The 23,893-nt window shown below is 53.1% G+C and overlaps 1 protein-coding gene across 2 annotated transcripts in view; it reads left to right on the top strand.

The window, feature by feature from the left end:
- The first annotated feature begins 821 nt into the window (after window positions 1-821).
- Window positions 822-23,893, top strand: part of CLPB (ClpB family mitochondrial disaggregase) — a 66,413-nt gene continuing 43,341 nt past the window's right edge. The window contains exons 1-3 of one of the 2 annotated variants that reach the window (XM_073661181.1): window positions 822-969; window positions 17,103-17,154; window positions 17,422-17,508. In XM_073661181.1, the coding sequence (XP_073517282.1) occupies window positions 840-969; window positions 17,103-17,154; window positions 17,422-17,508 (269 nt within the window). In that variant the 5' untranslated portion in view covers window positions 822-839. Of the gene's footprint in view, window positions 970-14,231; window positions 14,660-17,102; window positions 17,155-17,421; window positions 17,509-23,893 lie in introns of those variants that run through there. The other variant, XM_073661180.1, reaches the window with a different exon arrangement.

Genomic DNA, 23,893 nt, shown 5'->3' with positions numbered 1-23,893 from the left:
TGGGGTTCACTTATTACAGGTCGGATCATCAGGTTAGTGGGGTGCACTTATTACAGGGCGGATCATCAGGTTAGTGAGGTGCACTTCTTACAGGGCGGATCATCAGGTTAGTGAGGTGCACTTATTACAGGGCGGATCATCAGGTTAGTGAGGTGCACTTATTACAGGGCAGATCATCAGGTTAGTGAGGTGCACTTATTACAGGGCGGATCATCAGGTTAGTGAGGTGCACTTATTACAGGGCGGATCATCAGGTTAGTGGGGTGCACTTATTACAGGGCGGATCATCAGGTTAGTGAGGTGCACTTCTTACAGGGCGGATCATCAGGTTAGTGAGGTGCACTTATTACAGGGCGGATCATCAGGTTAGTGAGGTGCACTTATTACAGGGCGGATCATCAGGTTAGTGAGGTGAACTTATTACAGGGCGGATCATCAGGTTAGTGAGGTGAACTTATTACAGGGCGGATCATCAGGTTAGTGAGGTGCACTTATTACAGGGCGGATCATCAGGTTAGTGAGGTGCACTTATTACAGGGCAGATCATCAGGTTAGTGGGGTTCACTTATTACAGGGCGGATCATCAGGTTAGTGGGGTGCACTTATTACAGGGCGGATCATCAGGTTAGTGAGGTGCACTTATTACAGGGCGGATCATCAGGTTAGTGAGGTGCACTTATTACAGGGCGGATCATCAGGTTAGTGAGGTGCACTTATTACAGGGCGGATCATCAGGTTAGTGAGGTGCACTTATTACAGGGCGGATCATCAGGTTAGTGAGGTGAACTTATTACACGGCGGATCATCAGGTTAGTGGGAACGTCCCAGCGGCTCCAGTGATGGTTTGTTTGCTCAGGGAGGGGGCTCCTACTGCACAGCTGCCGTATCCGGCTCCAGTGACCGGCCGTGTCCCGCCCGACCCTCCGCCGCAGACCACCTGTCCTCCACAAGGGGAAGCCCCTGCCCCAGGTAGTGAATATACATGTAAAGCAAGTGTTTACTATGTAACATGAGGCAATCGCTCAGGCCACAGCCCCACTTGTTTCTATTCTACCTCTTCTCTGATTGTTCCTCACCTGGTTTTGGCTCCTGAGGAAAAATACTGACAGAATACGGATAGTGGGGCTGTGGCCTTATACTGATAGTGGGGCCGTGACCTTATACTGATAGTGGGGCCGTGGCCTTATACTGATAGTGGGGCCGTGACCTCATACTGATAGTGGGGCCGTGGCCTCATACGGATAGTGGGGCCGTGGCCTTATACTGATAGTGGGGCCGTGGCTTTACTAGAGAATCGGCTTCTGATCTTTCATTACAGACGTTCCCATTACTGAGATAGACGACAGCTGGTGCTCATAAAGTTCTATGCAGATCTGGACCTCGTGTGTCACCTCCTCCCTCCTCCATAGAATTCTACAAGCACCAGCTGTCCTCTCCTATCTCAGTAATGGGGAGATCTGACTGCACTGAATACGGATTTTACCCCTGAATTGAGAATGTAAGGAGCAGATTTCTCTGATAAGATTTATTACAATGTTTCTTATTTTCATGTGAACGATTGATGAAATAAAAATTAAAATGACATTTACCCCATTACACGGCCATTGGGCAGTAAGATGTCTGCAGGGTTGGGGGCTTCCAGCCCCGTCATGGACCGGTCATGTGCCCATTATATTGGGGGGTAATACTTCGCATGAAGGGGAGATGATAAAGGAACGGACTTTGGGACATTTAGTAACAGCTCCATCGGTTAGTTGACTTTTCATACCGTCCCTTTAATCGCCCGCGTTTCGAGGATTCGCTGCGTTCTTCGCCGTCCGTGGCTCAGTAAAGCGCCAGGAACCAGTCACGACTATAAATAGCCGCCAGGATTCCGGAGCTGCGCTCAGACCCCGCTAATCCCCCTCTATTCAGCCCCGTGGAGTCTTATTCTCCTCGCTGAATCTCCATAATGGCGCACAGCGGGAGGAGCGCGCCGAGCGGAGCATGATGACTCACGGCTCCAGCTGTACAGACACAATCACCTGAGTCACTGTGGTGACAGATCTGCCAGAGGACGTGGAAACCAGGAAAATGCCGAGATCCTGCGCAGGATGAGCTGTGACTGGAGAGCGGCGACACGGACGAGCGCTGACGATTCAGGGTCCAGCGAAATCTGCAAATAATGACACGTCACATCACAGCTCCACCACTAACTGCCATTAAATGGTTAAATATACACAAATTGTCTCCTACTGCCGTCACATCCAGAGCTGCAATCATAATTCTGCTGCTGTGCTAGATTGTCCTATACACTGCAGTCACATCCAGAGCTGCAATCATAATTCTGCTGTGCCAGATTGTTCTATATACTGCAGTCACATCCAGAGCTGCATTTATAATTCTGCTGTACCAGATTGTCCTATACACTGCACTTACATCCAGAGCTGCATTTATAATTCTGCTGTGCCAGATTGTCCTATATACTGCAGTCACATCCAGAGCTGCAATCATAATTCTGCTGCTGTGCCAGATTGTTCTATACACTGCAGTTACATCCAGAGCTGCATTTATAATTCTGCTGTGCCAGATTGTCCTATATACTGCAGTCACATCCAGAGCTGCAATCATAATTCTTCTGTGCCAGATTGTCCTATACACTGCACTTACATCCAGAGCTGCATTTATAATTCTGCTGTTCCAGATTGTCCTATATACTGCAGTCACATCCAGAGCTGCAATCATAATTCTTCTGTGCCAGATTGTCCTATACACTGCACTTACATCCAGAGCTGCATTTATAATTCTGCTGTGCCAGATTGACCTATATACTGCAGTCACATCCAGAGCTGCAATCATAATTCTGCTGTGCCAGATTGTCCTATATACTGCAGTCACATCCAGAGCTGCAATCATAATTCTGCTGCTGTGCCAGATTGTTCTATACACTGCAGTTACATCCAGAGCTGCATTTATAATTCTGCTGTGCCAGATTGTCCTATATACTGCAGTCACATCCAGAGCTGCAATCATAATTCTTCTGTGCCAGATTGTCCTATACACTGCACTTACATCCAGAGCTGCATTTATAATTCTGCTGTTCCAGATTGTCCTATATACTGCAGTCACATCCAGAGCTGCAATCATAATTCTTCTGTGCCAGATTGTCCTATACACTGCACTTACATCCAGAGCTGTATTTATAATTCTGCTGTGCCAGATTGACCTATATACTGCAGTCACATCCAGAGCTGCAATCATAATTCCGCTGTGCCAGATTGTTTTATACACTGCACTTACATCCAGAGCCGCAATCATAATTCTGCTGTGGTAAATTGTCCTATATACTGCATTTACATCCAGAGCTGCAATCATAATTCTGCTATGACAAACTGTTAAATGTACTGCAGTTACATCCAGAGCTGCATTTAAAAATCTGCTTATTGCCATGAGACTTGGGACTAAACTAAATCACCAGACACCAGGAACTGAGACACTAAACCACTGAACACCAGGGACTGAGACACTAAACCACTGGACACCAGGGACTGAGACACTAAACCACTGGACACCAGGGACTGAGACACTAAACCACTGGACACCAGGGACTGAGACACAAAACCACTGGACACCAGGGACTGAGACACTAAACCACTGGACACCAGGGACTGAGACACTAAACCACTGGACACCAGGGACTGAGACACAAAACCACTGGACACCAGGGACTGAGACACTAAACCACAGGACACCAGGGACTGAGACACAAAACCACTGGATACCAGGGACTGAGACACTAAACCACTGGACACCAGGGACTGAGACACTAAACCACTGGACACCAGGGACTGAGACACTAAACCACTGGACACCAGGGACTGAGACACTAAACCACTGGACACCAGGGACTGAGACACTAAACCACTGGACACCAGGGACTGAGACACTAAACCACTGGATACCAGGGACTGAGACACTAAACCACTGGACACCAGGGACTGAGACACTAAACCACTGGACACCAGGGACTGAGACACTAAACCACTGGACACCAGGGACTGAGACACTAAACCACTGGACACCAGGGACTGAGACACAAAACCACTGGACACCAGGGACTGAGACACTAAACCACAGGACACCAGGGACTGAGACACAAAACCACTGGATACCAGGGACTGAGACACTAAACCACTGGACACCAGGGACTGAGACACTAAACCACTGGACACCAGGGACTGAGACACTAAACCACTGGACACCAGGGACTGAGACACTAAACCACTGGACACCAGGGACTGAGACACTAAACCACTGGACACCAGGGACTGACACACTAAACCACTGGATACCAGGGACTGAGACACTAAACCACTGGACACCAGGGACTGAGACACTAAACCACTGGACACCAGGGACTGAGACACTAAACCACTAGACACCAGGGACTGAGACACTAAACCACAGGACACCAGGGACTGAGACACTAAACCACTGGATACCAGGGACTGAGACACTAAACCACTGGACACCAAGGACTGAGACACTAAACCACTAGACACCAGGGACTGAGACACTAAACCACTGGATACCAGGGACAGAGACACTAAACCACTGGACACCAAGGACTGAGACACTAAACCACTGGACACCAGGGACTGAGACACTAAACCACTGGACACCAAGGACTGAGACACTAAACCACTAGACACCAGGGACTGAGACACAAAACCACTGGACACCAGGGACTGAGACACTAAACCACTGGTCACCAGGGACTGAGACACTAAACCACTGGACACCAGGGACTGAGACACTAAACCACTGGACATCAGGGACTGAGACACTAAACCACTGTACACCAGGGACTGAGACACTAAACCACTGGACACCAGGGACTGAGACACTAAACCACTCGACACCAGGGACTGAGACACTAAACCACTGGACACCAGGGACTGAGACACTAAACCACTGGACACCAGGGACTGAGACACTAAACTACTGGATACCAGGGACTGAGACACTAAACCACTGGACACCAGGGACTGAGACACTAAACCACTGGATACCAGGGACTGAGACACTAAACCACTGGATACCAGGGACTGAGACACTAAACCACTGGACACCAGGGACTGAGACACTAAACCACTGGACACCAGGGACTGAGACACTAAACCACTGGACACCAGGGACTGAGACACAAAACCACTGGACACCAGGAACCAGGACACAAAACCACTGAACACCAGGGACTGAGACACAAAACCATTGGACACAAGGGACCAGGATACAAAACCACTGGACACCAGGAACTGAGACACAAAACCACTAGACACCAGGGACTGAGACACAAAACGACTGGACACCAGGGACTGAGACATTAAAGCAAGGACACCAGGGCCTGAGACACTAAACCACTGGACACTAGGGACTGAGACACTAAACCACTGGACACCAGGGACTGAGAAACTAAACTATTGGACACCAGGGACTGAGACACAAAACCACTGAACACCAGGGACCAGGACACAAAACCACTGGACACCAGGGACTGAAACACAAAATTACTGGACACCAGGGACTGTGACACTAAACCTTTGGACACCAGGGACTGTGACACAAAACCACTGGACACCAAGGACTGAGACACTAAATCACTGGACACCAGGGACTGAGACACTAAACCACTGGACACCAGGGACTGAGACACTAAACCACTAGACACCAGGGACTGAGACACTAGACCACTGGATACCAGGGACTGAGACACTAAACCACTGGACACCAGGAACTGAGACACTAAACCACTGGACACCAGGGACTGAGACACAAAACCACTGGACACCAGGGACTGAGACACAAAACCACTGGATACCAGGGACTGAGACACTAAACCACTGGACACCAGGGACTGAGACACTAAACCACTGGACACCAGGGACTGAGACACTAATCCACTGGACACCAGGGACTGAGACACAAAACCACTGGATACCAGGGACTGAGACACTAAACCACTGGACACCAGGGACTGAGACAATAAACCACTGGACACCAGGGACTGAGACACTAAACCACTGGACACCAGGGACTGAGACACTAAACCACTGGACACCAGGGACTGAGACACTAAACCACTGGACACCAGGGACTGACACACTAAACCACTGGATACCAGGGACTGAGACACTAAACCACTGGACACCAGGGACTGAGACACTAAACCACTGGACACCAGGGACTGAGACACTAAACCACTAGACACCAGGGACTGAGACACTAAACCACAGGACACCAGGGACTGAGACACTAAACCACTGGATACCAGGGACTGAGACACTAAACCACTGGACACCAAGGACTGAGACACTAAACCACTAGACACCAGGGACTGAGACACTAAACCACTGGATACCAGGGACAGAGACACTAAACCACTGGACACCAAGGACTGAGACACTAAACCACTGGACACCAGGGACTGAGACACTAAACCACTGGACACCAAGGACTGAGACACTAAACCACTAGACACCAGGGACTGAGACACAAAACCACTGGACACCAGGGACTGAGACACTAAACCACTGGTCACCAGGGACTGAGACACTAAACCACTGGACACCAGGGACTGAGACACTAAACCACTGGACATCAGGGACTGAGACACTAAACCACTGTACACCAGGGACTGAGACACTAAACCACTGGACACCAGGGACTGAGACACTAAACCACTCGACACCAGGGACTGAGACACTAAACCACTGGACACCAGGGACTGAGACACTAAACCACTGGACACCAGGGACTGAGACACTAAACCACTGGATACCAGGGACTGAGACACTAAACCACTGGACACCAGGGACTGAGACACTAAACCACTGGATACCAGGGACTGAGACACTAAACCACTGGATACCAGGGACTGAGACACTAAACCACTGGACACCAGGGACTGAGACACTAAACCACTGGACACCAGGGACTGAGACACTAAACCACTGGACACCAGGGACTGAGACACAAAACCACTGGACACCAGGAACCAGGACACAAAACCACTGAACACCAGGGACTGAGACACAAAACCATTGGACACAAGGGACCAGGATACAAAACCACTGGACACCAGGAACTGAGACACAAAACCACTAGACACCAGGGACTGAGACACAAAACGACTGGACACCAGGGACTGAGACATTAAAGCAAGGACACCAGGGCCTGAGACACTAAACCACTGGACACTAGGGACTGAGACACTAAACCACTGGACACCAGGGACTGAGAAACTAAACTATTGGACACCAGGGACTGAGACACAAAACCACTGAACACCAGGGACCAGGACACAAAACCACTGGACACCAGGGACTGAAACACTAAATTACTGGACACCAGGGACTGTGACACTAAACCTTTGGACACCAGGGACTGTGACACAAAACCACTGGACACCAAGGACTGAGACACTAAATCACTGGACACCAGGGACTGAGACATTAAACCACTGGACACCAGGGACTGAGACACTAGACCACTGGATACCAGGGACTGAGACACTAAACCACTGGACACCAGGAACTGAGACACTAAACCACTGGACACCAGGGACTGAGACACTAAACCACTAGACACCAGGGACTGAGACACAAAACCACTGTTCACCGGGGACTGAGACACTAAACCACTGGATACCAGGGACTGAGACACTAAACCACTAGACACCAGGAACTGAGAAACTAAACCACTAGACACCAGGGACTGAGACACTAAACCACAGGACACCAGGAACTGAGACACTAAACCACTGGACACCAGGGACTGAGACACTAAACCACTGGACACCAGGGACTGAGACACTAAACCACTGTACACCAGGAACTGAGACACTAAACCACTGGATACCAGGGACTGAGACACTAAACCACTGGACACCAGGAACTGAGACACTAAACCACTGGACACCAGGGACTGAGACACAAAACCACTGGACACCAGGAACTGAGACACTAAACCACTGGACACCAGGAACTGAGACACTAAACCACTGGACACCAGGGACTGAGACACTAAACCACTGTACACCAGGAACTGAGACACTAAACCACTGGATACCAGGGACTGAGACACTAAACCACTGGACACCAGGAACTGAGACACTAAACCACTGGACACCAGGGACTGAGACACTAAACCACTGAACACCAGGGACTGAGTCACTAAACCACTGAACACGAGGGACTGAGACACTAAACCACTGGACACCAGGGACTGAGACACTAAACCACTGGACACCAGGGACTGAGACACTAAACCACTGGACACCAGGGACTGAGACACTAAACCACTGGACATCAGGGACTGCGACACTAAACCACTGGACACCAGGAACTGAGACACAAAACCACTGAACACCAGGGACTGAGACACTAAACCACTGGACACCAAGGACTGAGACACTAAACCACTAGACACCAGGGACTGAGACACTAAACCACTGGACACCAATGACTGAGACACTAAACCACTGGACACCAGGGACTTAGACACTAAACCACTGGACACCAGGGACTGAGACACTAAACCACTGGACACCAGGGACTGAGACAATAAACCATTGGGCCCGAGGGCTGAGACACTAAACCACGGGACACCAAGGACTGACACACTAAACCACTAGACGCAAGGGACTGAGACTCTAAACCACTGGACACCAGGGACTGAGACACTAAACCACTGTACACCAGGAACTGAGACACTAAACCACTGGACACCAGGGACTGAGACACTAAACCACTAGACACCAGGAACTGAGAAACTAAACCACTAGACACCAGGGACTGAGACACTAAACCACAGGACACCAGGAACTGAGACACTAAACCACTAGACACCAGGGACTGAGACACTAAACCATTGGACACCAGGGACTGAGACACTAAACCATTGGACACCAGGGACTGAGACACTAAACCATTGGACACCAGGGACTGAGACACTAAACCACTAGACACCAAGGACTGAGACACTAAACCACTGGACACCAGGGACTGAGACACTAAACCATTGGACACCAGGGACTGAGACACTAAACCACAGCACACCAGGGACTGAGACACAAAACCACTGGACACCAGGGACTGAGACACAAAACCACTGGACACCAGGGACTGAGACACGAAACCATTGGACACCAGGGACTGAGACACTAAACCACTGGACACCAGGGACTGTGACATTTGCCCCCTGGACCAGCAGGTGGTGGTCTTTGTCGCCTTGTGATGCTTTTCCTCCTGGTTCTTGTACTCTGGGCTTTGTAGTTTGCGTTCGGTTCTGGTGACTCAGATATCGGATCTGATAAAGCTGCGGCCACTTTATAAATCTCCTAATGTCCCTGTAATAGGAGCAGATGTCCAGGAGAGCAGAACGGACCGTCATCATCACCGCTGCCACCGGCCTTAAAGGGGCAGAGGACGCACAGGCAGTCAGGTTGTCATAGTGAATTTTCTTCTACTTAGCAGCATTATAAAATTCTCCAAATGCATCCTGCAGTGTAAAGTATGGAGGTTTTCATACATCCACTTTCTAATATGATATTTAATATACACTGGTGGATACATTGTATTAACATGCATTACTCCTCCATACTTTACACTGCTGGCTGTATTGGCTGGTGGCTGGGGATTTTGTTAAAGTGGAAGCGTCCAGGTAATGCTGCGATTTCAGTCTACCCCCAGAGGAGGAATGTGCTGTGAATATCGGGTCAATATTGACCCTGTGGTGATGAATGTACCAGCGGCTGATGATCAATAGTCGCACAATGGTGGCTCTGTGCGTGACGTGGCGTCTGCTTCGAACCACGACAGTCACTGTACGGGAGGGCGAGAATCACCGAGGATTAACCCCTTCATGTCTGCAAGAAAAAGCTGCACTCAGCAACCGAAAAGGCTCAATCCTCCAAAACCCAAACTGTGCAACAATGTAACTATGTATCATCATGTCTTATCCTCCAGTCACCCCCAGAGCTGCAATCACTATGCTGCTGTTACATTGTTTTATCCTCCAGTAACCTCCAGAGCTGCACTCACTATTCTGCTGTTACACCATGTCTTATCCTCCAGTCACCTCCAGAGCTGCAGTCACTATTCTGCTGTTACATTATGTCTTATCCTCCAGTCACCTCCAGAGCTGCAGTCACTATTCTGCTGTTACATTATGTCTTATCCTCCAGAGCATCAGTCACTATTCTGCGATTACATTATTTCTTATCCTCCAGTCACCTCCAGTGCTGCAGTCACTATTCTGCTGTTATATCATGTGTCATCCTCCTGTCACCTCCAGAGCTGCAGTCACTATTCTGTTACATTGTCTTATTCTCCAGTCACCTCCAGAGCTGCAGTCACTATTCTGCTGTTACATCATGTCTTATCCTACAGTCACCTCCAGAGCTGCAGTCACTATTCTGCTGTTACACCATGTCTTATCATCCAGTCACCCCCAGAGCTGCAGTCACTATTCTGCTGTTACTTTGTGTCTTATCCTCCAGTCACATCCAGAGCTGCAGTCACTATTCTGCTGTTACATTGTCTTATCCTCCAGTAACCTCCAGAGCTGCAGTCACTATTCTGCGTTTAAATTATGTCTTATCCTCCAGTCACCTCCAGAGCTGCAGTCACTATTCTGCTGTTACATCATGTCTCATCGTCCAGTCACCTCCAGAGCTGCAGTCACTATTCTGCTGTTACATTATGTCTTATCCTCCAGTCACCCCCAGAGCTGCAGTCACTATTCTGCTGTTACATTATGTCTTATCCTCCAGAGCATCAGTCACTATTCTGCTGTTACATCATGTCTCATCGTCCAGTCACCTCCAGAGCTGCAGTCACTATTCCGCTGTTACATTATGTCTTATCCTCCAGTCACCCCCAGAGCTGCAGTCACTATTCTGCTGTTACATTATGTCTTATCCTCCAGAGCATCAGTCACTATTCTGCGATTACATCATGTCTTATCCTCCAGTGCTGCAGTCACTATTCTGCTGTTATATCATGTGTCATCCTCCTGTCACCTCCAGAGCTGCAGTCACTATTCTGTTACATTGTCTTATTCTCCAGTCACCTCCAGAGCTGCAGTCACTATTCTGCTGTTACATCAGGTCTTATCCTCCAGAGCTGCAGTCACTATTCTTCTGTTACATCAGGTCTTATCCTCCAGTCACCCCCAGAGCTGGGGTCACAATTCTGAATCATGTATTATCCTCTGGTCACCTCCAGAGCTGCAATCACCATACTTGTCTCTTCCCTTCAGGTTACATGGTGGATATTTAGATTCTTGATGTTTCAGTGTTACATTATAGTGAAACCCTATTATTACATCTTCTCTAGTCACCACCACAGCTGCACACTGCCATTTCTCCCCATTGTGGCATATCGCTGTATTGCATCATTACAGATGTGTCTTCATTGTACTCTTCTGCACATTGTTTCATTTTCCACCATGTACAAGAACAAGAATGCAGCTTTGGATGTGATTGGAGTATAAGAACTATGGATGCAGCTGTGAATTTGACTGGGTTATGAGTCGTGGATGCAGCTCTGGATGTGACTGGAGTTTCAGGTTAAAATCTGGATTAGCATAAGAAATGTAAAGTGTGAACTAACTTCCCAATATTTTGGATTTCTATCATGGAGCTGATGAGTTCTCCGCTGGCCCTTTAAGGCTGAGCTGCTGAGGTCCCAGATGAGAGGCGGATACAGAGACCTGCAGCAGTGGAGAGAGCTGAGGGGGAGCAGAGCTGTGGGGAGGAGCAGGGCTGAGGGGGAGGAGAGCTGTGGGGAGGAGAGCTGTGGGGAGGAGCAGAGCTGAGGAGGAGCAGGGCTGAGGGGGAGGAGAGCTGAGGAGGAGGAGAGCTGTGGGGAGGAGCAGAGCTGTGGGGAGGAGCAGAGCTGAGGGGGAGCAGAGCTGTAGGGAGGAGCAGAGCTGTAGGGGGGAGCAGAGCTGTAGGGGGGAGCAGAGCTGAAGGGGGAGCAGAGCTGAGGGGGAGCAGAGCTGTAGGGAGGAGAGCTGTGGAGGAGCAGAGCTGAGGGGGAGCAGAGCTGTGGAGGAGCAGAGCTGTAGGGAGGAGAGCTGTAGGGAGGAGAGCTGTAGAGGAGCAGAGCTGAGGGGGAGCAGAGCTGTGGAGGAGCAGAGCTGTAGGGAGGAGAGCTGTAGGGAGGAGAGCTGTAGAGGAGCAGAGCTGAGGGGGAGCAGAGCTGTAGGGAGGAGAGCTGTGGAGGAGCAGAGCTGAGGGGGAGCAGAGCTGTGGAGGAGCAGAGCTGTAGGGAGGAGAGCTGTGGAGGAGCAGAGCTGAGGGGGAGCAGAGCTGTGGAGGAGCAGAGCTGTAGGGAGGAGAGCTGTGGAGGAGCAGAGCTGAGGGGGAGCAGAGCTGAGGGGGAGCAGAGCTGAGGGGGGGCAGAGCTGAGGGGGGGCAGAGCTGAGGGGGGGCAGAGCTGTGGAGGAGCAGAGCTGTAGGGAGCAGAGCTGTGGGGGGGCAGAGCTGAGGGGGAGCAGAGCTGGAGGGGGGGCAGAGCTGAGGGGGAGCAGAGCTGAGGGGGGCAGAGCTGTGGGGGGGGCAGAGCTGTGGGGGGGGGCAGAGCTGTGGGGGGCAGAGCTGAGGGGGGCAGAGCTGAGGGGGGGCAGAGCTGTGGGGGGGGGGCAGAGCTGTGGGGGGCAGAGCTGTGGGGGGAGCAGAGCTGTGGGGGAGCAGAGCTGAGGTGGAACAGAGCTGAGGTGGAGCAGAACTGAGGGGGAGCGGAGCTGTGGGGGAGCAGAGCTGAGGGGAGTGGAGCTGTGGGGGAGCAGAGCTGAGGTGGAGCAGAACTGAGGTGGAGCAGAACTGAGGTGGAGCAGAACTGTGGGGGAGCAGAGCTGTGGGGGGGGGGCAGAGCTGAGGGGAGCGGAGCTGGGGGGAGCAGAGCTGAGGAGAGCAGAGCTGTGTGGGGGGGGCAGAGTTGAGGGGAGCAGAGCTGTGGGGGAGCAGAGCTGAGGGGGAGCGGAGCTGAGGGGGGGGCAGAGCTGTGGGGGGGGCAGAGCTGAGGGAGAGAGGAGCTGGGGGGGCAGAGCTGAGGAGAGCAGAGATGTGTGGGGGAGCAGAGCTGAGGGGGGGGAGCTGAGGGGGCAGAGTTGAGGGGGAGCGGAGCTGTGTGGGGGAGCAGAGTTGAGGGGAGCAGAGTTGAGGGGAGCAGAGCTGTGTGGGGGAGCAGAGCTGAGGGGAGCAGAGCGGGGCAGAGTTGAGGGGAGCAGAGCTGTGTGGGGGAGCAGAGCTGAGGGGAGCAGAGCGGGGCAGAGTTGAGGGGAGCAGAGCTGTGTGGGGGAGCAGAGCTGAGGGGAGCAGAGCGGGGCAGAGTTGAGGGGAGCAGAGCTGTGTGGGGGAGCAGAGCTGAGGGGAGCAGAGCGGGGCAGAGTTGAGGGGAGCAGAGCTGTGGGGGGGAGCAGAGCTGTGTGGGGGCAGAGCTGAGGGGAGCAGAGCGGGGCAGAGTTGAGGGGAGCAGAGCTGTGTGGGGGAGCAGAGCTGAGGGGAGCAGAGCGGGGCAGAGTTGAGGGGAGCAGAGCTGTGTGGGGGAGCAGAGCTGAGGGGAGCAGAGCGGGGCAGAGTTGAGGGGAGCAGAGCTGTGGGGGGGAGCGGAGCTGTGGGGGGGCAGAGTTGAGGGGAGCAGAGCTGTGGGGGGGCAGAGCTGAGGGGGGGCGGAGCTGTGGGGGGGGCAGAGTTGAGGGGAGCGATGCTGAAGGGGGCGGAGCTGTGGTGAGCAGAGCTGAGGGGAGTGGAGCAGCGCGGTCTGTGTCTGCCCTCTAGTGGCCGTCATAGGCGCTGCAGGAGTCTAATCTCAGGTTCCCTTATATTGTGCGGTTATCATTAACCCGCTACTGCCTGGTCGATGCTTGCTTGTGTGGGAGGGTTCAGCGCCTCTCGTCATGACGTTGTCCTAAATAAAAGGGGAAACTGTCAGTAATAACCATTGACTTAAGTGATAGAACGCAGGTCCAGGAGCCTTTGTGGACATGTTCTAGAACATTCTGCTTCCATTCTAATGTAAATCTCTTGTCAGTCACATTCTACTCTGACATCAACAAGGAATGACCTCAGCCGACGTAACGGGGCCATCAAACTACATTTCCCGGCATGCATCAGGCCGTCAGGTCACGCTCATGTCTGCCTTGTCGGGAAATGTAGTTCCTGTTTTCTGTCTTATTGCGTAAGTCGCTGACTGAAGACTTCAACTCCCATAATGCAGCGCGGCTGTGACGTCACGCAGGTCAGGGCCCGAGGTTTAGGAAAGTGACAGGAGGGCTCCGTGTTACCGCTTCGTATATACGTCCTCTGAGTGGTTCTCGTTCATGTGGAGCTCCCGAGTGTCCCGGCTCGGTTACTCCCGTCTCCTCGCCGCCTGTCAGGGGAGACCGGAGGTTGTGAGGCTGCATGTGACTACCGGACTGCAGTATCGGCTACTGAACACTAGAAGGCGCTCCGAGCTCGTCAGTCATCTCTCACATGAATTGCAGTATCACGATGCTACCACTGGAGGCCGCCAAAGACAGCGCGATGGTCGGGACGGATCTTCTCACTGCGGAGCGGCCATGCTCACTGCTGCCGCCCTACTGGTCAGCTGTGAAAGCGACGGGGATGAAGGTCAGAACAACTCACTTTATCACAACGTGTTTACTTGTTATGTGAAGTTATGGATGTCCGGCGGGGGGCGCCCTCGTCCTGTGGTGTAATGTCCCCCGGGAGGCACCGTCGTCCTGTGGTGGCCTCCGAGGGGCTCCCTCGTCCTATGGTGTAATGTCCCCCGGCTGGCGCCCTCGTCCTGCGGTGTAGGTCTGATTACTGTAACGTCCCCCGGGGGGCACCCTCGTCCTACGGTGTAGGTCTGATTCCTGTGTTGTCCCCCGGGGGGCGCCCTCGTCCTTCGGTGTAGGTCTGATAAATGTGTTGTCCCCCGGGGGGCGCCCTCGTCCTGCGGTGTAGATCTGATTCCTGTGATGTCCCCCGGGGGGCGTCCTCGTCCTTCGGTGTAGATCTGATTCCTGTGTTGTCCCCCGGGGGGCGCCCTTGTCCTGCGGTGTAGATCTGATCCCTGTGATGTCCCCCGGGGGGCGCCCTCTTCCTGCGGTGTAGATCTGTTCTCTGTGATGTTCCTTGGGGGGCGCCCTCGTCCTGCGGTGTAGAGCTGATCCCTGTTATGTCCCCCGGGTGGCGCCCTCAACCTGTGGTGTAGATCTGGTCCCTGTGATGTCCCCCGGGGGGCGCCCTCAACCTGTGATGTGGATCTGGTCCATGTAATGTCCCCCGGGGGCGCCCTCGTCCTGTGGTGTAGATGTGATCCCTGTGAAGTTCTCCGGGGGGCGCCCTCGTCCTGCGGTGTAGATCTGATTCCTTTAATTTCCCTCAGGGGGCGCCCTCGTCCTGTGGTGTAGATCTGATTCCTGTGATGTCCCCGGGGGGCGCCCTCGTCCTGGGGTGTAGATCTGATTCCTGTGATGTCCCCCTGGTGGCGCCCCCGACCTGTGGTGTAGATCTGGTCCCTGTGATGTCCCCCGGGGGGCGCCCTCGTCCTGCGGTGTAGATCTGTTCTCTGTGATGTCCCCCGGGGGGCGCCCTCGTCCTGCGGTGTAGATCTGTTCTCTGTGATGTCCACGGGGGGGCGCCCTCGTCCTGCTGTGTAGATCTGGTCCCTGTGATGTCCCCCGGGGGGCGCCTTCGTCCTGCTTTGTACATCTGGTCCCTGTAATGTCCCCCGGGGGGCGCCCTCAACCTGTGGTGTAGATCTGGTCCCTGTGATGTCCCTCGGGGGGCGCCCTCGACCTGTGATGTAGATCTGGTCCCTGTGATGTCCCTCGGGGGGCGCCCTCGACCTGTGATGTAGATCTGGTCCCTGTGAAGTCCTCGGGGCGCCCTCGTCCTGTGGTGTAGATGTGATCCCTGTCAAGTTCTCCGGGGGGCGCCCTCGTCCTGCGGTGTAGATCTGATTCCTGTGATGTCCCTCGGGGGGCGCCCTCGTCCTGCGGTGTAGATCTGATTCCTGTGATGTCCCTCGGGTGGCGCCCTCGTCCTGTGGTGTAGATCTGATTCCTGTGATGTCCCTCGGGTGGCGCCCTCGTCCTGCGGTGTAGATCTGATTCCTGTGATGTCCCTCGGGGGGCGCCCTCGTCCTGCGGTGTAGATCTGATTCCTGTGATGTCCCTCGGGGGGCGCCCTCGTCCTGGGGTGTAGATGTGATCCCTGTGAAGTTCTCCGGGGGGCGCCCTCGTTCTGCGGTGTAGATCTGATTCCTGTGTTGTCCCCCGGGGGGCGCCCTCGTCCTTCGGTGTAGGTCTGATAAATGTGTTGTCCCCCGGGGGGCGCCCTCGTCCTGCGGTGTAGATCTGATTCCTGTGATGTCCCTCGGGGGGCGCCCTCGTCCTGCGGTGTAGATCTGATTCCTGTGATGTCCCTCGGGTGGCGCCCTCGTCCTGTGGTGTAGATCTGATTCCTGTGATGTCCCTCGGGGGGCGCCCTCGTCCTGCGGTGTAGATCTGATTCCTGTGATGTCCCTCGGGGGGCGCCCTCGTCCTGGGGTGTAGATGTGATCCCTGTGAAGTTCTCCGGGGGGCGCCCTCGTTCTGCGGTGTAGATCTGATCCCTGTGATGTCCCCCGGGGGGCACCCTCGTCCTGGGGTGTAGATCTGGTCCCTGTGATGTCCCTCAGGGGGCGCCCTCGTCCTGGGGTGTAGATCTGGTCCCTGTGATGTCCCTCAGGGGGCGCCCTCGTCCTGCGGTGTAGATGTGATCCCTGTGAAGTCCTCCGGGGGGCGCCCTTGCCTTGTACCCACTGCTCTTCTGATCTCTAGTTCAAGCTTTATACTGATTCATGTAGAGATCACCTCCAGAGCTGTATTCACAATGCTGTTGAATTGCTGTCAGCTCTTAGGCTGCTCACTCTCTGCTGCCCTTGCTGGTTCAGTGCCAGTATTTAATGTCCTTTTTCTGGTGTCAGCTGGGAGTTGTAGTGCACCCCATCCTGATTGCATGTCTGGGGGTCACAAGAGTAGATTGGGGTCCTCCCCTGTGACTATCCTCTGTCTTTTCCCAGGTGAGCAGTTGCTGGAGGCGGCGCGGACCTGTGACGTCAGCGATGTGGAGAGGTGAGCGGAGCTCATGTCCTGTGTAGACGTCGCCATTAATTGTTATTTTTGTGCGGCAGAGAACAGCGAACAAGATCCTGGATTCAGGTCTGGTGACCGCTCAGCAGTAGCCGCCTGCTTACTGATGGTTTCCTTTTAACAAAATTGTTTCTATGTTGCGCAAATAAAAAACAAAATTGGAAACTAAGCCGGCGGTGGAGGGAGGCCGGCGGGGCGACTTGCCGACACTCTCCGACATAATGATGGCATCCTGTCTTCTGTTCCTAGATTACTGCGGAAGAAGGTGGACCCCAACACCAGACACATGCTGGGCTGGACGGCGCTGATGGTGGCCGCCATCGGGAGGAACCACAGGTTCGTGCGGCGGTGTATCCGAGCGTTCAGCTGAGCACTATCACCGGGACCGTAGATCTCAAGCTTCCTGCTGACAGGTTTCCCCCAAACAGGAGAAGTCAACTACTTCCTCTCACAAAGACATCGCTGTCGAATTAAAGCTCCCAGCATTCCCCGCCACCGCCTGGGTTATACAGTGGCTTGTGAAAGTATTCACCCCCCCACACACACACACACACCTTGGCATTTTTTGTGTTTTGCTTCCTCACAACCTGGAATTTCACAGGGTTTTTTTGAGGGTTTGCATCAGTTCATGTGAAGAACCTGCTGACAACTTTTTATTGTGAAGCAAACAACAAATAGGACAAAAGAAGTGCAAACTCTACTGTGCATAACTATTCACCCGCCTAAAGTCAGTACTTTGTGAAGCCTCCTTTTGTGACAATTACAGCAGCAGTCACTTTGGATGAGTCTCTATGAGCTTTCCACATCTGGCCACTGGGATTTTTGCCCATTGCTCAAGGTGTAACTGCTCCAGCTCCTTCAGGTCAGATGTTTCCTCTGGTGAACAGCGATCTTCCCGTCTGACCACAGATTCTCCATTGGATTAAGGTCTGGGCTGTGACTTGGCCGCTCCAGAACATTTCCACGTTTCCCCTTACACCACTCCAGTGTTGCTTTAGCAGTATGCTTTGGGTCATTGTCTTGTTGAAGGTGAGCCTCCGTTCCAGTCTCACATCACTGACAGACAAACAGGTTTTGGTCAAGAATATCCCTGTATTTCGCACCATCCATCTTTCCCTCGACTCGGACCATTCTCCTTGTCCCTGCTGCCAAAAAACATCCCCACAGCATGATGCTGCCACCACCATGTTTCACTGTGAGGATGGTGTTCTCAGGGTGATGAGTTGTGTTGGTTTGGCGCCAGACATAGCGTTTACCTTGGTGGCCAGAAAGTTCAATTTTGGTCTCCTCTGACCACAGCACCTCCCTCCATACATTTGAGAAGTCTCCCACATGTCTTTTTGGCAAACTCAAAACGAGCCTTACACTTTTTGTGTGTAGGTTAAGGCTTTTTTCTGCTCACTCTTTCATAAAGGCCACCTCTATGGAGTGTACCTCTGCTTGGGAACTCTGCAGCTCCTTCAGGGTCACATTTGGTCTCTATGCTGCCTCTCTGATTAATGCCATCCTTGCCCGGGGTGAGAGTTTTGTTGGGCGCCCTCTCTTGGCAGGTTTGTTGTGGTACCATGTTCTTTCCATTTGATGATAATGGATTTGATGGTGCTCCGGGGATCATCAGAGATTGGGAGATTATTTTATAACCCAACCCTGATTTGCACTTCTCAACAATGTTGTCCCTGACTTGTTTGGAGATCTCCTTGGTCTTCATGGTGTTGTTTGGAGATCTCCTTGGTCTTCATGGTGGTGTCTGGAGATCTCCTTGGTCTTCATGGTGGTGTCTGGAGATCACCTTGGTCTTCATGGTGGTGTCTGGAGATCTCCTTGGTCTTCATGGTGGTGGTTGGAGATCTCCTTGGTCTTCATGGTGTTGTTTGGAGATCTCCTTGGTCTTCATGGTGGTGTCTGGAGATCTCCTTGGTCTTCATGGTGGTGTCTGGAGATCTCCTTGGTCTTCATGGTGGTGTCTGGAGATCTCCTTGGTCTTCATGGTGGTGGTTGGAGATCTCCTTGGTCTTCATGGTGGTGGTTGGAGATCTCCTTGGTCTTCTTGGTGGTGGTTGGAGATCTCCTTGGTCTTCATGGTGGTGGTTGGAGATCTCCTTGGTCTTCATGGTGGTGGTTGGAGATCTCCTTGGTCTTCATGGTGGTGGTTGGAGATCTTCTTGGTCTTCATGGTGGTGGTTGGAGATCACCTTGGTCTTCATGGTGGTGGTTGGAGATCACCTTGGTCTTCATGGTGGTGGTTGGAGATCACCTTGGTCTTCATGGTGGTGTCTGGAGATCTCCTTGGTCTTCATGGTGGTGTCTGGAGATCTCCTTGGTCTTCATGGTGGTGTCTGGAGATCTCCTTGGTCTTCATGGTGGTGTCTGGAGATCTCCTTGGTCTTCATGGTGGTGTCTGGAGATCTCCTTGGTCTTCATGGTGGTGTCTGGAGATCTCCTTGGTCTTCATGGTGGTGTCTGGAGATCTCCTTGGTCTTCATGGTGGTGTCTGGAGATCTCCTTGGTCTTCATGGTGGTGTCTGGAGATCTCCTTGGTCTTCATGGTGGTGTCTGGAGATCTCCTTGGTCTTCATGGTGGTGTCTGGAGATCTCCTTGGTCTTCATGGTGGTGTCTGGAGATCTCCTTGGTCTTCATGGTGGTGTCTGGAGATCTACTTGGTCTTCATGGTGGTGTCTGGAGATCTCCTTGGTCTTCATGGTGGTGGTTGGAGATCTCCTTGGTCTTCATGGTGGTGGTTGGAGATCTCCTTGGTCTTCATGGTGGTGGTTGGAGATCTCCTTGGTCTTCATGGTGGTGGTTGGAGATCTCCTTGGTCTTCATGGTGGTGGTTGGAGATCTCCTTGGTCTTCATGGTGGTGGTTGGAGATCTCCTTGGTCTTCATGGTGGTGGTTGGAGATCTCCTTGGTCTTCATGGTGGTGGTTGGAGATCTCCTTGGTCTTCATGGTGGTGGTTGGAGATCACCTTGGTCTTCATGGTGGTGGTTGGAGATCACCTTGGTCTTCATGGTGGTGGTTGGAGATCACCTTGGTCTTCATGGTGGTGTCTGGAGATCTCCTTGGTCTTCATGGTGGTGTCTGGAGATCTCCTTGGTCTTCATGGTGGTGTCTGGAGATCTCCTTGGTCTTCATGGTGGTGTCTGGAGATCTCCTTGGTCTTCATGGTGGTGGTTGGAGATCTCCTTGGTCTTCATGGTGGTGGTTGGAGATCTCCTTGGTCTTCATGGTGGTGGTTGGAGATCTCCTTGGTCTTCATGGTGTTGCAGCCTCTGTGGCCTTTCAGTAAAGGTAAAGTGTATATACTGACAGACATGTGACATTAGATTGCACACAGGTGGACGTCCGGTCACTAAGCATGGGACTTATGAAGGGAATTGCTTGCACCAGAAATTTTTAGGGACTTCATAGCAAAAGGGGGTGAATACATATGCACATGACAATTTTCAGGTATTTGATCCCATAAATGTATTTTATGCCTACATTTTTTTTTCACTTCACCATCTTAGACTATTTAGTGCTGATGTATCACACACAAATCGGATTGCAAAGTAGTAATGTAACAAAATGGGTAAAAAGCCAAGGGGGTGAATACTTTCACAAGCCACTGTATGTGCTGTCCCTGCGCGGACACATCCATGCTGCGCCCCCGCGTCTGTGCTCGTCTGTTTTCCTCGCTGGCTGTTGAGGACGTCTCTCAGACAATGTTTTGGGGATCTGCGGTTCCTCGTACCCCCGGCGGTGGCGGCACTTTCGGCGTCCATCTTGGCACATGTCCTGGTTTATTCCCAATGCACAAGGCGCCTGTGGGATTTGCTCCTCGCCTGCCGCTCGTATGTCGGCCCGGGGTCTTTGTGAGGTCCCCCCTCGCCTCCATATTGACTCGGTTCCCAGGGCGATCATCTCTCTCCAGTGTTTGCCGACCCGATCCGACGAGTCGTCTGAACAGAAATCCAATTTGTGCGGCGCCGCGCGGTCCGCTCCGGTGACTTTTGATGTTTCAAGTTCATAAGTGACAAAAAGGCCGTAAATGACTTGGACCAACACAGGATTAGGGCCGGCGCACAATGGCGGGATATCCGCTCTCAAGCGGCACGACCCGTGCAATGAGTTCGTGTGTGGCGCCGGTTTTTGACAAGAGCCCATGACAAGCTCAATGCCAGGAGGACCCCACAAGGCCGTCACATAAGAGGCTTTCCCCCTCCGTGTTTGTTCTGCTTTCATGTCTTTCTGCTCATCCTGTTACAGAGAGGTGCGGACAATGGCTGCCGAGCCCGACACTATTGACTCTTCCAGGTGATCGGCGGAGCAGAACCCAAGTGCAAGAGAAGTGCCAGAGCCGCGTCTGATCTCTGTCGGGAAGGGTCTGTAGCCCCCCATATACAGCGCTACATCTGATCTCTGCCGGGAAGGGTCTGTAGCCCCCATATACAGCGCCGCATCTGATCTTTGCCGGGAAGGGTCTGTAGCCCCCCCATATACAGCGCCGCATCTGATCTCTGCCGGGAAGGGTCTGTAGCCCCCCCATATACAGCGCCGCATCTGATCTCTGCCGGGAAGGGTCTGTAGCCCCCCCATATACAGCGCCGCATTTGATCTCTGCCGGGAAGGGTCTGTAGCCCCCCCCATATACAGCGCCGCATCTGATCTCTGCCGGGAAGGGTCTGTAGCCCCCCCATATACAGCGCCGCATCTGATCTCTGCCGGGAGGGGTCTGTAGCCCCCCCATATACAGCGCCGCGTCTGATCTCTGCCGGGAAGGGTCTGTAGCCCCCCATATACAGCGCTACATCTGATCTCTGCCGGGAAGGGTCTGTAGCCCCCATATACAGCGCCGCATCTGATCTTTGCCGGGAAGGGTCTGTAGCCCCCCCATATACAGCGCCGCATCTGATCTCTGCCGGGAAGGGTCTGTAGCCCCCCCATATACAGCGCCGCATCTGATCTCTGCCGGGAAGGGTCTGTAGCCCCCCCATATACAGCGCCGCATTTGATCTCTGCCGGGAAGGGTCTGTAGCCCCCCCCATATACAGCGCCGCATCTGATCTCTGCCGGGAAGGGTCTGTAGCCCCCCCCATATACAGCGCCGCATCTGATCTCTGCCGGGAAGGGTCTGTAGCCCCCTATATACAGCGCCACGTCTGATCTCTGCCGGGAAGGGTCTGTAGCGCTGCATCTGATCTCTGTTGGGAAGGGTCTGTAGCCCCCCATATACAGCACCGCATCTGATCTCTGCCGGGGAAGGGTCTGTAGCCCCCTATATACAGGGCCACATCTGATCTCTGCCGGGGAAGAGTCTGCAGCCCCCAATATACAGTGCCGCATCTGATCTCTGCCAGGGAAGGGTCTTTAGCCCCCTATATACAGTGCTAGGCAGGTGCGTAAAGAAACGCTGCATAGTCAGAAGCTTCAGACGCCGCAGTGAGAATGGATCATTGTTATTAATTATCAAAATGGAAATCCCATCAGTAGCTGGTGACCGCCCGTCACCTCCATCATCAGTATCTGGTGACCGCCCGTCACCTCCATCATCAGTATCTGGTGACCGCCCGTCACCTCCATCATCAGTATCTGATGACTGCCCGTCACCTCCATCATCAGTATCTGGTGACCGCCCGTCACCTCCATCATCAGTATCTGGTGACCGCCCGTCACCTCCATCATCAGTATCTGGTGACCGCCCGTCACCTCCATCATGAGTATCTGGTGACCGCCCGTCACCTCCATCATCAGTATCTGGTTATCGCCCGTCACCTCCATCATGAGTATCTGGTGACCGCCCGTCACCTCCATCATCAGTATCTGGTTATCGCCCGTCACCTCCATCATGAGTATCTGGTGACCGCCCGTCGCCTCCATCGTCAGTATCTGGTGACCGCCCGTCACCTCCATCATGAGAATCTGCTGACCGCCCGTCACCTCCATCATGAGTATCTGGTGACCGCCCGTCACCTCCATCATCAGTATCTGGTTATCGCCCGTCACCTCCATCATGAGTATCTGGTGACCGCCCGTCGCCTCCATCGTCAGTATTTGGTGACCCCCTTTGTAACATAAGAACAGTCCGGCATTCTGAGGTCCTGAGTCTCTTTGGTTTCTATCCTGTAATAGGACAGTGGGGAGAATCCTGAGCCGTCGTTACTGATCGTCCGTGTCGGCCTTGTTCACACTGGAGTATAACTCGCCGGTTCCTATGTGATGTCTTATGGGATCGCACTCGGCCCAGTGTTATACTATGGGGCGGAACAGAGCAGATCCGATCCAGTGTGAGAGAACAGTGGCAGCGCTGCGGGTGCACGCGGTGATCGGACCCATCCAAGTCTACAGGAGCGTGTGACACGTGGCGGGCACTCCGATGTCACCACAGAGACCATGGAGGAGATGGAGACGTTGTGTTCTCCAGAGCTGCGCTCACACTCAGACGGCGCTCGGATTGGAGTCTGGCAGATTCAGTCCAAGTGTCATCGGCATAATCGGCCCGATGCTCTGACACCAGGACCGGTGTGAGTGCGGCCGGGGTCAGATTATTTACTCCAAAAATGAGTGCACCCCATGTAAAACACTGCTACATCCAGTGTATAACAGGAACAGTGCAGAAAACGCTCGTATATAGTGTACAGCGCTAAGGAGGAGGGAAACGTGCTGCAGCCTATCGTCGGCTCCATCCTGTTTGTGCTGCGGCCGATCGTCGCCTCCGTCCCGTTTGTGCTGCGGCCGATCGT

The sequence above is a fragment of the Phyllobates terribilis genome, unplaced genomic scaffold (assembly GCF_046119375.1).
Source record: "Phyllobates terribilis strain yellow unplaced genomic scaffold, ASM4611937v1 Scaffold_2__4_contigs__length_985480577, whole genome shotgun sequence".
Lineage (NCBI taxonomy): Eukaryota > Metazoa > Chordata > Amphibia > Anura > Dendrobatidae > Phyllobates > Phyllobates terribilis.
The sequence above is the reverse complement of the archived record's forward strand: the minus strand, read 5'-3'. Positions and strand labels throughout refer to the sequence as shown.